This window comes from Apodemus sylvaticus, chromosome 9, assembly GCF_947179515.1.
Source record: "Apodemus sylvaticus chromosome 9, mApoSyl1.1, whole genome shotgun sequence".
NCBI lineage: Eukaryota > Metazoa > Chordata > Mammalia > Rodentia > Muridae > Apodemus > Apodemus sylvaticus.
The window spans coordinates 27,076,673-27,094,045 of record NC_067480.1 but is presented as its reverse complement, the minus strand read 5'-3'; the positions used below and the strand labels follow the sequence as shown (position 1 = coordinate 27,094,045).

General features: G+C 40.5%; 1 protein-coding gene across 3 annotated transcripts in view; it reads left to right on the top strand.

Moving 5' to 3' along the window:
- Dis3l2 (DIS3 like 3'-5' exoribonuclease 2) overlaps window positions 1-17,373 on the top strand; it is a 345,312-nt gene that overhangs the window by 103,966 nt on the left and 223,973 nt on the right. For all 3 annotated transcript variants that reach the window (XM_052192653.1, XM_052192651.1, XM_052192652.1), the window contains one exon: window positions 3,334-3,562. In XM_052192653.1, the coding sequence (XP_052048613.1) occupies window positions 3,334-3,562 (229 nt within the window). The remainder of the gene's footprint in view (window positions 1-3,333; window positions 3,563-17,373) is intronic.

Here is a 17,373-nt window from a genome sequence, read left to right as displayed (position 1 = left end):
AAGTCTCAAAAAAGCCCAATAAAGACTTTGTTCTCTGGTTAAGTTTGATGAAGAGAATTTTGAACAAACATACTGAGCCAGTAAGAAACATCCCTCCATGGCCTCTGCATCAGCTCCTGCTTCCTGACCTGCTTGAGCTCCAGTCCTGACCTCCTTTGGTGATGAACAACAATGTTTCCACAGTGTAAGTGGAATAAATCCTTTCCTCCCCAACTTGCTTCTTGGTCATGATGTTTGTGCAGGAATAGAAAGCCTGACTAAGACAGTCCTATACCCCATTTTTTGATTGGGTTGTTTGGTTTTTTTGGTGGTTAGCTTCTTGAGTTTTTATATATTTTGGATATTAGCCCTCTATCAGATGTGGAATTAATGAAGATTTTTTTTTCTCAATCTATAGGTTGCTGGTTTTTCTCTTTGCTTTATAGAAGCTTTCCAGTTTCATGAGATTCCATTTATCAATTCTTTTTTTTTAAATTTTTTTATTCGATATAATTTATTTATATTTCAAATGATTTCCCCTTTTCTAGTCCCCCCACTCCCCAAGAGTCCCGTAAGCCCCCTTCTCTTCCCCTGTCCTCCCACCCACCCCTTCCCATTTCCCCATTCTTGTTTTGCCGAATACTATTTCACTGAGTCTTTCCAGAACTAGGGGCCACTCCTCCTTTCTTCTTGTACCTTATTTGATGTGTGGATTATGTTTTGGGTATTCCAGTTTTCTAGGTTAATATCCATTTATTAGTGAGTGCATACCATGATTCACCTTTTGAGTCTGGGTTACCTCACTTAGTATGATGTTCTCTAGCTCCATCCATTTGCCTAAGAATTTCATGAATTCATTGTTTCTAATGGCTGAATAGTACTCCATTGTGTAAATATACCACATTTTTTGCATCCACTCTTCTGTTGAGGGATACCTGGGTTCTTTCCAGCCTCTGGCAATTAACCATTTATCAATTCTTGATGTTATAGCATGCACCATTGGAGTTCTGTTTAGAAAATTTCCCCCTGTGCCAATATGTTGAAGGCTCTTTTCTACTTTCTCTTGTATTAGATTCAGTGTATCTGGTTTTATATTGAGGTCTTTGATCCACTTGGACTTGAGCTTTGTGCAAGGTGACAAACATGGATCTGTTTTCATTTTTCTACATACAGACATTTAGACCAGCACCATTTGTTGAAGATGCTTTCTTTTTTCTGTTGTATATGTTTGGCTTCTTTGTCAAAGATCAAGTGTACATAAGTGTGTGGTTTTATTTCTGGGTCTTCAATTCTCCTGAGTGAGGTAACTCAGACCCAAAAGGACATGCATGGTATATACTCACTAATAAGTGGATATTAGCCAAAACTAACTAACTAACTAACTAACTAACTAACTAACTAACTAACTAACTAACTAACTAAAAGTACAGAATACCCAAGATACAGTCCACAGAACTCAAAAAAGTCAACAAGCTGAAGGGCCCAAGTGAGGATGCCTCAGTCCCACTTGGGAGGGAGAAGAAAGCAATCACAAGGTGGGAGGGAGACAGGTACCTAGGAAGAAAGGGGACAGGGAAGGGGGAGGGGAGAGGAGAGGAGAGGGAAACATGATCTGGTATTGGGGGGCAGGAAGGGACTGAAGCCCCGAGGGCCAGCAGAAAGAATGGAAACAGGCAACCTTGGGAGGTAAGAGGTTGGGGGACCCTCCAGAATGTACTAGAGACCTGGGAGGTGAGAGACTCTCAGGAATCAAAGGGGAGGGACCTTAGGTGAAATGCCCTACATTGGAGAGAGGGAACTTGTAGAGTCTACCTCCAGCAGAAAGACAGGGCATCAAGTGAGGGATGGGGTTGCCATCCCATAGTCAAAACTCTGACCCATAATTGTTCCTGTCTGAAAGAACTGCAGGGATGGAAATGGAGAGGAGCCTGAGGAAAGAAGGTACAGCAGCATGCCCAAAGTGGAATCCAGCTCAAGGGGAGGCCCCAAGATCTGACACTGTTACTGAGGCTATGGAGTGCTGACAAAAAGGGGCTATCATGACTGCCCTCTGAAAGACCCAACAGGCAGCTGAGTCAGATGCAGATGTTTGCACCCAACCAATGAACAGAAGTTTCTGACTCCTGTGGTTGAGCTTGGGGAAAGCTGGAAGAAGCTGAGGAGGGCAATCCTATAGGAGGACCAGCAGTCTCAATTAACCTGGACCCCCAAGATATCTCAGACACTGGACTACCAACCAGGCAGCATATACCAGCTGATATGAGGCCCCCAACACATATACAGCAGAGGACTGCTGGGTCTGGGTTTAGTCAGAGAAGATGTACCTAACCTTCAAGAGACTGGAGGCCCAGGGAGTTTAGAGGTCTGGTGGGGTGGGGGGTCGGAGGTGAGAACACCCTCTTGGAGACAGGGGCACGGGGAGGAGGTATGGAATGTGGAACAGTTGGAGGGTGGTCGGGGAAGGGAATAAAATATAGAGTTTAAAATGAATGAATGAATGAATGAATGAATAAAATATTTACAAAAAAAAACCTTTTAAAATTCTCATCTAGTGCTTTACCCATTTCAGTGTTTTTGATTTCAGTGCTTGAAGAGCTGTGGTTTTTGGAGGAGCCATGTTACCTTGCTTTCATGTTCCTTGTGCTCTTGTGTTGTGTTTTGTGCATCTGCTGTTCCAAATACCTCTTTAAATTTTCTTAGGGATTTTCTACTGAGAAGCCTCCTTTTTAGGGATCGACTCCCTGTAGCCATCCAGAGAAGAGAAAATTTGCTTTTGGATGATGGTTCTATTTGCCCCTACTCTACACCCTCCATTTTGTTTGTCATGGTTAGTTGCATTTGGGGCATTGCTCATGTTTTCTCTATGCTTCTCAGTGTCTTATCACCATGTTTTGCTGAAGCTCTTTCTCTCCTCTCATTGGAACAGTCTGTTTTTCCTTATTCTGACTTTTCTTCATTCGGTCTCAAGGAAGCAACATGGAGTGTACCATCTTATCTAGAAGTTAATCTTAGGTGCATCCATGGGAAATGCTGTTACATCCCTGGGTGAATTCTTTTAACCTTTCTTAACATGCTGATTGCTTCTATGTGATAAGATTTCAGGAAGCAGCATGGAACTTTCTAGTATTCAAGGCTTTGGGGAGAGGGGATGAAAATGTAGATCAGAGTCCTGACAACATGGCATTTTGAAGACTTGAGTACTAGCCTGGCATTGCTGGCTTGCTGATCTACCTGGGGGTAGTCTCTGCATCAAGAGAATAAAGGTCTATTTTTTTTCCAGTTATGTGTTATGAATATCTAGTATTGTCAGCTGTCTTCAGCGTTTTAGAAGAGTTTTTCTTCTCCTTTATTCAGGCAGTTAAACCAGAGAGCAATGACAAAGAAACAGAAGCTGCTTATGAAGCTGACGTCCCTGAAGAGTTCTGTGGACATCACCCCCCGCAGCAGTCCCCAAAAGGCTGGAGTGGTCCTGATGTCATTATAGAGGCTCAATTTGATGACAGCGACCCAGAAGATAGACATGGCAACACCAGTGGGCTGGTTGATGGTGTTAAGAAATTGTCTGTCTATACTCCTGACAAAGGTGAGTCTTGGGCATCTGTTTGACATTTTCTTACAGTACATGATTTGGGTTTTTTTTTTTTTTTTTTTTTTTTTTTTTGGTTTTTAGTTTGTTTTTTAAGTTGGAACCTCTCTCTGCAACAGAGTAAGAGACTCATCGAATGCTTAGTATATTTTCAGAGTCTGTGGAGGCTTTGGGAAGCGGGACATCTAGAGAGGGAAGGAAGACCCACCCATGGGCTTGTCTGGGTAGTGGTTGGCACTTCCATGTTTGATCCGAGTTACTATCAAAGTTTGTGAAGGCTTTGCATTACAGTTGGTAGTTGGCTGCACTTTGTTCCATTCCAGCATGTGGCTCCTCCCTTCCTTTTTCTTCCCTTTCTTCCCTTCCTCCTTCCATGCTGCCCTTCCTTTTTACTTGAGCTATTGAGCTAGACCTCCAGCCAGAATTAAGCAAGTCTCAAAATCCTTATTTAAAAAACAAAACAAAACCTTTATTTTACTTTGTTTTACTTTAGTTCAGCATACAAATTTAAAATGTATTTGTTATTTGTGGTAGGCATAGATCACTTTAAATCTTAAAAATAAATTATCTTCTGGAAGTATTTTGACCTCAAGCCTTAAAAAAAGAAAGCCAGTCTTATTTTTATGAATGGTACATAAGTCATGGTTTTGGTGATTATAGAAAATGTGACATTGCAAACACGTGAATGGAGACCTGTACCCAAAGGCTCTACCTGGCCACACTGTAGGAAGCTTAAGGGCTAGCAAGTTGAGTATTGAAGTATTTAGGTTTCCAAGAGGTTCTAAATAGGGAAGGTATATTTCCAGCCAGAGTTGAGTTTTGTGTATACTTGGAAATGGAGAAGACCTGGACTTGGCAACATGGACCTGGGAGGCTGATTAGACCATAAGCATTGTTATCAGGACATTTCTGGCCCAATCACCGTGAAACACTAGAAGGAATGCCAAAAGATTACCAAAGGAGGATTTTGCCAGACAGCCTATGGTAAGGTCTGGCAAGCACATATCAGTACATCCTGAAGGCTGGGCTGATTTCGGGAAGGATTGCCAAAGCATTGTTTTTCTCCATTGCTTATGACTTTAGCTAGAGAGTAGGCTCTGAAAGCATGTGTCCTTTTGATGGCAAAGATTACTCATTCAGGGTGACTCCCCAGCCTTGAAATGTACTTTGAATGACAGACAGTGTTTTTGCTGTTACTCTTGTCTGCCTTCTTTTCCCAGGCACACTGATCTGAGGGCATCCAGGTTACTCTTGGTTTTTGGTATGCCTTGGTAAATTTGTGGTTTTATTCTTCGGGGATCAGGTAGTTGGATCTTCATTTGGACACTATTTCTTGACATTTCTTTCTTCTTGTGTTTCTCCTTTCCTCCTTTATAAACAGTTGAATATTGTCTTCTTAGAGTGCATACAGGTTGTATACAGCAGCATCCATACTAGTCTTAATGAAAAGAGAGGGCTATATCCAAGACCCTAAATAGCCACTTTTCTTTTTTTGTTAACAAGATCACTAAGAAGAAAGGTACTTACAGAACAAAATCAAGAAAGGAACACTTGAGAATAAGTTACTTGTTTTGTCAAAGCTACGTAGAAGAAATCCCCTTCTGGTGACCCAGAAGATCTTAGCATCCTCTTTTCCCTGGGCACCAAGTTGAGGGGATGAAGCATCAACATAAATGTAAGGAAATGGCAGATGGAAGCAATTGCAGAATTGATGACCTAGGTTGTCAGTGATTTTGCTCTTTGTCCTTTGAGAAGTTCCCTTCATCCTGTGAGAAGTTCTGGAGCCAGACCTGTGCTGGATGTGTCATCTGCTGCAATTCCCATCTCTGTCACAGGAAATTCGTGGAGCTCTTCACAAGTCCATGGTGGGCATGCTTATATTTTTCCTTATTCTCTTCATGAGTTCCTATCCTATTCCTATTTCCAGCAGTTCTACTATTGCTCTCTTGGTGTCCTCAACTGAGGGAGCATTTTTAATTCTTCCTCAGTGTCAGGTACACATCTCTCTCTCCAGCTGCCTCTCAACAGAGTTTGTAAAGCCATATGGCTGTTTCTCATTTCTTGTTCTCTTGATATTTAGGAAACTCGCAATTTGCTCTTTTAATAAAGCAGAGCATTTTTAAGGGTATTCCAGCCAGCTTTTCTTGCTTAGGATAATATAAAATCTGGTTATAGTTAAGATGTTAGTACTTTTTGTATTGTTAAAGGATTTGAAAGTTGTTATTGAAATAAACCATAGCCTTAAGAATATCATAAACTTTCCCAATACTTCTAGGAAGGTTCTTTGCTTTGTACTTACAAGTGTATTATTAATTCTAGTGCAGCTTGTGTCCCAGAGTATTATTTTAAAAATCTGGTTTTTTAACTAAAGCAAATGCTATATATATATTGCATGTATATTCTCACGTTTCTTCCTCTTTGTTTGGAAAACTTCAGTTATCTTGTCTGGTGAGAACATAACCCCTATCCAGTTGTTTGTAGCAAGGACTCATTGAATTAGTCAAATAGTCCCTGTATATCTCAGACCCACTAATTTCTCCCTGGCAGAAAACATTAATATAAATATGCATATATATGTGTGAATAAATGAGAGAGAAAATGGGCTAAAGACCTGGCCCCATTTGAAGATCCAGTTCTTGAAACTGATCTTTTACTGCTCCACTGGCATGGCTTCTTGTCAACATAGAAATCTGTCAGAATTGTTGGGAGTGTAGCTAAGTTATAGAAGCACTTGCCCAGGATGCACAAGTCCCTGGATTTGATCCTTAGCACTGGGGGAAAGATCTGACATTGTGTAGAAGCTGAGGACAGCTTCATTAAATTTTACTGCTTTTAAATGCATCCGTGGTTTTGAAAAAAATGTTTTGGCAAAGGTTGCCTGGTTAGCAAGTTCCAAAGGATACGTGTCTTTGCCGAGTGATATAATAGCTTTGTATCTTTCATCACCGGCAATGGTAAGAACAGCTTTGGCCTCAGAATGAGGAGATCATGTGGTGTTCATTCCTATCCTCTACCTCAGCAGGGTCTTCTAGAGACCTTTTCTGTTTCTTTGACTGAATACCAGTACCTGAGGAGTGAGCATAGATTTGGAGTGTGAGGTTAATGATACCTTTGCTTCTCTCACCCAGCAGACAGGTTGCATTTTCCCCAAGAGGAGACTCCCTGAGGTGTCCTTAATTTCTCCTGAGATTTGGATTGGCCATGACTACTCCTCATAGACTTGCCCAAGTCCCCAGGACTCTCCATGCCAGTGTTCCCTTGAGTTCTGTCTCCTTCGGTTTGGCTTGTGAAAGCAGGCCTCTGATTTTTCTGATGTGATGTTGAGTTATTGAAACCCCTGCCCTCTTCTCCAAATTGTCTGTTAACCATTTTTCTTTCTCAGATCTGAATTTCTTCTTTTTCCAGATCTCCACTGTACATAATGATAATTAGTATGATTAGAAGACTGTTGTATTTGCTTCAGAAATTAGAATAAATAATAAATACTAGTAATTTTTTATTACCTAAAACTTTGTACCAATCTTTAAAAATCTGATTTTAAAAAGGTAAAAACTTGTCTAGACTTTTCTTTAACAAAGGGTACAATGGGAATTTTTACTTCCATGTTTTTATAGATAGGATGGATAATGCAGTAATGTTGGGTAGAGAGATCATGGCCAGGGCCTGTGCTATCCTGAGACCTTTCCTCACTGTTATCCCAGGGCCACAGCTTTTCCTGAAAACCCTACAGCCTTTCCTGTAGAGTTTTCAGAGGAGATATAGGCATAGCAGACCAAGTGAGACACTGGTGCACTTATTCAGAAGGCAAGGCCTGATCCAAGCCAAATGACTCACTAGACTCTCCCACTGCCAATACCTTAACCTTTTTATATCTTGTCTCTACCAATGGGGAGGATTGTCCAGGCCTACAGGTTTTGCCCTTTTCTTTTACGTACTACTGAAGATTGAATCCAGGACCTCTTACACACTAGGCAAGCACTGTGTGTCTAAACAGTTTGTCTCTCCACAGCTTTCCAGTTTCTGCAGTCCAAATTAAATTCTGTAAATTACTTGGTCATATTCTCTGACTATCAGTGTGTCAGGGTTACTCTACTTTTGATAATTTTCAGAAATTCTTACCAGGTCTCTATAGTAAACTCTTTCTGTTTAGGCATTGAAGATGTCTTTTCAAAAAAAATTGTCATTTAATTATTTGTTTATTGTTCTATGGTACCAATAATCGAATATTTTCAATTTTGATGTTATGACATTAATTATATTCTTATGTGATTTTGTTTTTCCCTGTTCTGAGGTGTCACCTCTTTCCCCATCTGATCTTTTATTAAAGATTTACATCTTGATGGGTTTTATGACATTCTTTATTGATTGAATATTGAGCCATTCTTTAATTCTGAGAATAAATATTATGTAATCCCAATGTGTTATTGCTTTTGAAATATACTATAAGGTTCATTTAGGCACTGTATAGTATATAATTTTTGTTTCATGTTAAAATAGATTCAAGATTTCTTGCCCTTTTATTTAATATTTAGAGATTGTAATAGCTCCATAGAATGACCTAAATTTTTTTAAACTAGTTTCTGTTTTGTTCCAGAATAGCTGCTATAAACTGTGAATTAATTTTTTTTAAGGTTAGGTAAAATGTATTGTAAAGTTGTTTGTACCTGTTGTTTTTCAGAAAATAAGACTTTTCAAGCACATTGATATTTTTAAATTATGAATTTTTCTTGTGCTAATTTTGGTATAATTTAATGAGAATTTATCCATTCAAATGTATTACTATATTGATATTCCTAATACCCTTCAATTTTTAAAATTATTTTTTAAATCTATATTGAATACTTTCATATCTTTAATTCTGTATTTTAATTATTTAATCTCCATCTTCCTTTCTCTCTCTCTCTCTTGCTCACTCATACTTACTCTTGAATCTTGAGCCTCACTCACAAGCAGGAGCGGCAGTGGGATTGGGGAAGTGTTGTACATTTTGTTCTAGCTCCACCTGTTTGTATTTCGAAGCAGTGTCTCACTAGTCTTCCAGGATGACCTTCAACTCATACTGTTGCCTTCATAGGACTTGAACTTGTGTGGCAGAAGGCTCTGCCTCAGTCCCTGAAAGTATAGAGTCATACTGCTAGACCCAGCTGGTGGATATGTTTTTTAGAAATTATTTTTATTCAGTGCATCATAATTTTATTTCCCAATAATTATCAATACTTCACTTAAAATACCAGTAAGATTATTTGTTAGAGATTTTTAAATGGCTTAAATAACAAGAGATTAAGGTAAATTCTTGGGAAAATATTTTGGTCAAAACTCTCCTGTTTCACTTTAAGCAAATTCTCTACACTGAGCTATATTCCTAGACCTCATAATCTGTCTAATAAGTATTTGCTTATATTACTAACCAAAATTATTACTGTATAAGAAGTGAGGTTTCTCCTGGTATAAATGTAAACTTTGGTCTCCTACCCTTACTCTTTAATCTCCTTCTTCTGGAAATTATGCTCAAGGATCTATTTCTGAATTATCACAGAGAAGGCTTTCAGGTGGCAGTAGCATAGGCAGAGCGCTGGACTGGGAAGGAGGTGAACACGTGTGAGCCTCCCACCTGCTCTGTAATGAGGGCACTGGGCAGAGAGGCCTTTAAGTAGGTCCAGTTTCAGTGTTGGGAGGGATTTAATCAGCTAGACTGTGATGAGTCATAAACATGAATGGCTTCAGATCTTCATGAGCACTTCCTGGTCTCTGAGAAACATTCTGGCTTGTGCAACCTTCCTTTGCCATTTGTTTATTCACAGAACATTTAAGGGAAGATTGTGATGATAGCAATGTTCTGCCATATGTCAATGGTATTTATTGACACATCATGAGAGCATGCTGCCTATCCTTTCCACTTCCTCCCTCTTCTTCTGGTCTGCTTGCATATTTCTCTTTGACAGAATACCTGAGGCTTGAGGGTTTGGGTGGTAACACACTTTTCTAGCATTACAAGTAATTGATTGGATTGAATTTGTTCTATCTGGGGTCCCCTCACAACACCTGGGAGTAGGTATGCTGTTTTTGGCGAGCACTTTTAGAACACAATTATTATAACTGAAACTTGAAACTAAACAGTTTGTCACAAACATTGTTCCTACCATTGCCTGCAGACAGGGGTTACCAGTCCTCCAGCATGTCAGTTGTTGTCTGTTCCTAATGTTCTCAGCCAAGAGCAACCAAGCAGAGGCAGTGGTACCCAGAGGAAAGCTTCTTGCTTTCCCCATAGCTGTTCTGCTCCCGGTGGGCATTCCACCGAGTGCACTGAAACCCGCCTTTCCCTGCAGCTCTCTCCTTTGGGCTCTTCTAACACTCTTCTCAATATGATGCTCTGCAGCTTCTTGCTTGCTGTGTCCTTCTAGCTTCCTTCTTGTCTCCCTAGACTATTTTATAATCCTGAGCTCCTTGACAGTGGGACAAAAAGAACCCTTTCCTCCTCCTCCTCTCCATGCTGTGCTCACTGTACTTCAGCCCTCATCCTCCCACTCTTTTCTCTTCATCCACCTACAGACCCCACCCTGGTCTACTCAGGATCATGCCTGTTCATGGTCATGACAGCAAATGCACCGCTGTCATATCTCATGGCACACACATTATGTTGCCCTAGAACTCATAGATGCAACCGTGAGATAGCTCTTTGGTGATGGCACTCGCAACCAAACATGGCAGATCTCTGGGACCCACCTGATGGAATAAGAGAATCAACTTCTACAAGCTGTCTTCTGACCTCTACATGCAGACTGTGGCCTATGCATGCATGCATGTACACACACACATACATAGAGTAAATAAATAAAATAATCTGTAATATTAATTAACCAAAAGGATTAGAGAAACATGGCTCTGGACAGAGCCACAATAGGAATGTATTGCACATGTATTCTTCCTAGCATGCAGCGTTCTATGCCTATGTCAGTAGCTCTTAGTCAGGCACGTCAGATTCCTGATATTTCCTAATACAGGAATCCAAATTCCAAATGCAGTTTGCATTTGGTTAAACTACAAGGCAAACCTTTGTCCCAGCTTCCCCCACTGACTGGAGCCCTCTAGAGTACCTGACTTTCTCACCCATCAGAAGCTCTGAGCTTTGATTTAAAGAGGAGGGGTATGAAATTAATTAGAGATGGAATTGTTATAAAAAATGCTCAAAACATGAGATTCTAGACAAAAGTTAATTATAAAAGTTTTCCAGCTGAAATCTAACTAGAAGCTACACTATCCAATAGTGCATTGAGGCTCAGATAAGTGACTTGTTTTCTCAGGATCCCAGAAGTTAGTAGATTTATAAATGAAACTATTTGTGCCCATAGCAAGGAAGACATCCCTAATAGACTGTATTTGAAAAGAGCAAGCACAGTAAGAACAGTGCTCATTGATGGTCTAGTTCACAATCCCCCTTTCTTGTTCCTACATTTTTATCTGAACATCTACATTCTTGCCAGATACCTTGTAATTTGAGTGAAGCTGATCCTAGCTGCAGAGTGAGGTCTTATTTGTTCTATATAAGTTTCTTGGCACACTTACCTGCCTTATGTTAGTAGGACTTAACTGCAGTAATGGAAATCTTCTAGCCTGAATGGCCAGTACTGTAATCACAAAGGCACTTGACCGCTTGGAATAGGGCTGGTTTGGTTGAGAAAATGAAAATTCAAATGTGTTCATTTTCAATCACTACATGTGGGTAGTGACTTCTTTATTGGATAGTGTAGCTTTATACTTTTGCCTCTTTCCAGAGATCAGTGACCCAAACATTCTAGTCAGGGTGAACCTTACTCACAATTCTGGGGCAAAAGTTGTTTTCTTATGAATATGAGCAAGGAAACATCGCTAATTACTATTGGCAGCTGTCCTATGACTTACTAAGTATTGTGGATAGAAGAGTGAAGAACCAAAAACCTCACAAACATTAATGAGCCTTGGATCAACTGACCCTGAAGTCTTCCCTACATTTGGACTTCCAATTATACAAACGAATGAGTCACCTTGGTTAGGTTAGCCAGTTTGAGTTGGATTTTCTGTCCTTTCAACTATGAGTAACCAAGTAGAGTCAAAGGAATTGATAGAGTACTTGTTTCCTACAGCTGCTGTCCCTCTGATGGGCATTCCAATGAATGAGCCTCATAAGAGAGGGAGAGGGCCATGTTGTCAAGGGTCCTGTGAACTAGGTACCAGTTCCACGCTACTTGCCTGCCATGCAAACTTGGCAGGTTCTTTTCTTTGGTTCCAGGGTACTTATTTGTTCATGAGCATTGTATTTGTTTACAGCCCATGTGGTATTTACACACAGTAAGCTTTATGTTTGTTGTTGGCGAGCCAGGCTGAATACAAAGGGAAATCTAGTTGTTTGTCCTTGACAGGCACTCGACCATTGAGACTAGACAGGAACACGGGACATGCTTCTACTTGAGTAGTAAGTACAGTTGGATAAGAGTCTCACTGCCATTAGATGCTTTCTCCATGGCTTGCAGGTACTATTTTGTAGAGTCAGGGGCAAAAAAAAAAAAAAAAAAGTATTAAAAGGCAGAGAGACTACAATGCTGGATCAAGCCTTTCCAGGATTAGGGCCCTCTTCTTCCTTCTTCATGGGAATCATTTGATATGCTAATTGTATCTTCAGTATTCAGAGCTTCAGGGCTAATTAATATCCACTTATCAATGATTGCATTGTAGGGGAGTACCAGGACAGAGAAAAGGGAGGGGGAAAGATAGGAAAATGGATGGAGAGAAGAGGACTTATGGGACATATGGGGTGGGGAGGACTGGGAAAGGGGAAAGCTTTTGTAATATAAACAAAAAATACAGAAAAGAAAAAAAGAAAAATACAATCTCTGAGATATTATAAGTCAATATTAAAAAAAAAAAGCAGAGAGACTGCTAGTAACCACAGGTAGTGTCATGTATAGAAAAGGAAACTATTCAGAGGAGAGATAAGGTAAAAATGGGTAAGAGGAGGAGAAAGCCTGTAGATGATAATGTATTCCCTGGACTTTGAAGGATAAATACGATTTGCTAGGTGGGAGAAGGTGAAGACTATGAATAGGGTCATAGAGGTAGATGAGTAGTAACTTCAGTGGGTCCAGTGCAGGGTGCATAGTGGAAAGTCTGGAGAGAAGCTGGAAAAGAGAGTGTGCTAATGTTTGCAGTTATCTATGGCTGCTAAGAGAGCTCAGTTGGAAAAAATCACCTAAGGTCACTATGGAAAGGAGTGAGGACACTGCTCATTCAGTACAACAGGACCTGACTGCTGACTGAATGCAGAGTAGCCAGGGAAACACTCAGAACCAGGAGTAACAGTTAACAGTGGCAGGTCAGCTGTGAGGCAGGCAGAGGGGAGTCAAGCCTAGCAACTGTTGTTGCTCTTAGTCTTACATGAGGAGAAAATGAAGGATAAGAAGGGCTGTGAACTTGGACTCTGACTGTTGAACTTGAGTCTCCTAGAGGACAATCTGTGATACCCAGAAAGTGGTCCCACAGGAAGGATGGTGAGATTCTACATCTGTGTACTGTTAATAAAGCTGTGGGAAACCAGCAAGCTTGTCAAGTAGACAGCTGCACTTGGATTTACCTGGAGGAATCATTGCTCCATTAAAGCAAAACAAACTGGGACAAGGTGAATACAGCAACAGAGAGCTTTGTACAAGACCTAGGAGAAATGTTTGTTGAATGGTGATGAATGTTTTGGAGAAATGAAGGAGTGACTGACTTTACTTTAGTGAATGTCAAGTGGTTGAAGATTATTTTCATTGAAGAAAGCTACTTTTCTTAGTTTTTAAAAACCAGCCATTATTCATGGAAGGTTGCTCTTTTGTATTCAACTCTTATTTTATAACAAGGTAATGAAAAAGTTCATTTGGGGATTCATTGAACATGTCCAGAAGTGTGTGGATCAGCTGGGAAGAGCATTTCTGCTTGCCTCTTCCTGTACTCCAGAGGCTGCTTATCTGTGAAGTCAGAGTTGTAGCCTTAGGGAAGACCCTGTCAAGTAATTCCTTCCCTTTGCTCACTTGGCCAGCGTGTGCCACATTTATTCACTTGAGCAATGAAACCTTTTTTGTAACTTATTTTTTTTAATTTCCCTTCCTTGAAGCTTTTTTACTTAAAAAAAAATCATATTAGGTTTCTTATTAGCATGAATTCATTGTTAAAGCTTAGTTAAAGAACACTCATTCCTTGCCACTGCACTGCACTCCGTGTGCCTACAGGTCCATCTTGTTGGCATCCATTCCCCCTTGGATCACTCTAATTCCCATTCTCCTTTGAGAACTTTTGGAGATGGCTTTCAAGTCATGCAGAAACATGCCAAGGGGAATCTGCCTGACTAATGGACTTGGGGTAATGATGTTTATGACTTGTGGAGATTTTCAAAATGCTAGTGAGGATTCCAACTTGTTCTGTTAGATAAAAACTAGGCTCTGTGTTTTTGACTGTGAAAGGCCCATCAGTAAGGGCAGATTGTATTCAGTTGAATACTGTTCATGGCTTTCAGATAATGCTAAAACAAAAATATTCCATAATGCTAGAATCTGAACATATCGCCTCTTCTATCCCAAGTACCCACTCTCTAGTTCCCTGAAAGAAAGCGCAGCCTCATAGTGAAGTTTGTCCTGTACCTCAGCTAGTGGCTCCAACCTGGCCAGCCCCTAGATCTAACTCTTAACTTCTCTTGGGCCTTTTAGCTATTCCAGCCCGCACTTGCAGCTCACTTTGCCTTAGTTGTTGGCTTTTTAGTTTCTGGTGCTACAAGTGCTACTCAGCCCTACTGTGCAGTAGGGTCAGGATCCAAGTCTGTCTGGCTAGCTGTTGACTTCTCTAGCAGCAAAATGGTTTCTAACAAAATATGTCAACACAGTGCAGGATAAGAAGATTTGAAGAAGCATGTTTGCCATTTTCTCTGTTCATAAAAATCCTTTGTAATAAACACCTTGACCACTTCATGGGTTCTCGCATAAATCAAGTGAGGTATTGGGAGGGAAACCTCCTTTAAAAGGATGAAGCAGTGCCTCCATTGTGGGATTTTCCAGACTGTTTTTAAAGCCTAATGTCTCTTGAGCTAAGGAGTATCACATGACTCTCCCACAGAGGTTCTCAGACTGCACACAACATCATCGATGAGCTTTCTTGGTCTCTGGTGGCCCTTGCCCACAGGGGCCTTCTGTCTAGTGCTTTGCCTGCCTGTGTGCCTGAGCCTGCTGCTCAGGCCCCAGAGCCTCCAAACATACACTGCTCATTTTTTTCCCTTTTTTCTGTGGCTCCTCTCCTGTTGTGAAGCTACCCTGTCCCAGCTTCTCCTGTGAAGATGACTTCTTTCCTCACAATCCCAGCTATCACTTTAGAAGTGTATTTGTTTTCTATCATCATGCAAAAAATCACCTCGGGCTTGGAGGCTTAACACAATGCATCTGTTATCTTGGTTCTAGGAGTTAGGAGTCAGAACTTGGCTCATCCAGGTCCTTTGCTCCTGGGCTCTTCACAGGGCTGTGGTCAAGCTTCGGGTTATTTGAAGGCTGGACTATAAGAAAAATCTGCTTTAAGTGTTCATGGAATTGACTAGAGTTAGTTCCTAGCAGGCTTGGAGCTGGGAACCTCAGCTTTTGCTGTTTGTATGCTGGAGGCTGCATTTGGCTGCTTCCTATACTGGTCCTTCATGTTTGTAGCTGGCTTCATAAGACTGAGTAAGAGTCAGATAGCAGGATGGAAGGTACAGTCATATGTAACTCAGTCATGGAAGTGGCTTTATCTTTGCTTTATTCTGTTGCTTAGAAGCAGATCATAGGCCCGGCCTATGCCTCAGGGAGTTGGAATTATATAAGGACATAAACCAAGAAGGTGGACATGAGTTGGGCTGTTGGAAGGCCTCACTTACTTCTTCCAACAGCTATATGATCATCCCTTTTATGGCTCTTCTCTATAGCTACCCTACCCAGCTACCTTTGACAAGTATTTTTATGGTTGGCTTGGACTTTTATTTTCTTCATGTGACTGCTTTTGCACATCTTTAATTCAATTGCAGCTCCTAGAACAGCCTATATATATATATTTCTGCAAAAGATGCCCTCCTTCTATTACGTGAAACAGAAGGAACAAACCAGACTCTCTCCTGTGGAATGCTTGAGTCTCCTTTGTTGCTCAGCATCTACACAGCATCCATTTTATAAATCTAGAAATTTGAGAATTGGTGGCAAGTCAGTAACGTACCCACGTGTCTGTATGCTGGCTGGAGAGGCTGCTCACTTAGCCCTGATTTGCATTCATTGCTAGAGCCCTTTATCTTAAAGGAAAAGCACTTGTCCATCAAAGACATAAACAATACCAGCTTAAAACATTAGCTGTTTTTGAGTGGTTCATTGTTCTATTTTCTGAGCTGGCTCCTGTTCCTTTTTAATAATCATTTGTGGTCCTGCTATTTCTAGGTCATAACAAATGAGTTGAAAAGAGGGATGGTCTTTGGGGAAGCAGCATTTAATTTCTTTCCCTTCAACCAGCAGCAGTCTATACTGAATATCCAGTATACTTTAAAGACTTGTAACATACATGGTATCAGTTGTTATCTGTGGGCCTGCAAACTCCAAATGTGATATAATTCATCTAGTTTAGCTTCCCTTGCTTGGGGCCAATCCCTGTGTAACTCTCTAACATAGCTTCTAACCTTTTTGTTACTTGTCTTGGTAGTGTACTAACTAGTCTTTAGAAGGCCCATAAAGAAATGATAGTCTAGTTTTAGTCAACACATTTGTGTACTGAAATGTTGGCATCACAGTAGAATGAGATGACTGGTCCCTTTAAGAAAAGCTGAGGTGAAAGCCAGCTTACACTTGAAAGAATCTTTCATCTGTTGAAAAAGATGCAGAACGGGTGCATTACAGACAGACAGAGGTGAAAGCACACGAGTGTGTACGTCTGCATTTTAGGTCTTTGGGGAGCCATGAGGCTAAAAGCCAATTAAAGCTTTAGTGGGGAGGAATTTAAAAGTCGTTTCTCTTGGGCAAAGGAAAGATTTAGAGCAGAGAGTGTTCAGAGAAAAGCAGGAGGGTATTGAATTAATGCAGCCAACTCCTGGGAATTGGAACCACTGCAAAGCCCCCATCTAAGATGACCCTGTGAAGGATTCAGGTTGGGGCCCCAAAGACTCTAGGACTTGGGAACTGAGGATATGTGTGCATGTTCAGCCCGAAGAAGAAAATGGCTGCATCCTATCATGCTGGCTCCTCCTTTCTGTAACCTCTTGTCAGTTTTCAAATTACTATAGTTCAGAGAAATTGATAGTCTTAGGAGTTTTTTTACTCTCTTACTGATTGGGCATTAACTTCTTTTTTATTAGCTTATTTATTTTAATATATTAAGGCTTTCTTTTACCAGTTTCTGTCCATGTATTTCCATTAGGTGGTCTATTGGTACCTAATTTATATTCCAGTTGATATTCCTAATCTCTATCTCAGGATGTAGACTGTGTATCCATCTTGGAAAGAGAATATCACCACATATTTGTTCTATTGTAACCTTGAACTCAAAGAGAGTCCAAAATGAACTTGACTCTCCCAGTATCTAGAACTGAGGCAAATCACTTAAATGGCGTGGTTTCCTTTCCCATTCTATGTTCATTGATGCCATTTCATTTCTGAAGTAGTGTGGCATCTTAGGAAGAAGATGAGGCATTGGCATTAATCAGAGTCAAGCTTGAATCCTGGCCTATCACTGTGCCTTCCTAACTGGCATTCATTGAAAAGCCTGATATTTTGTATTTTTGATCCTTGTTTTTCCAAACTTTAGAA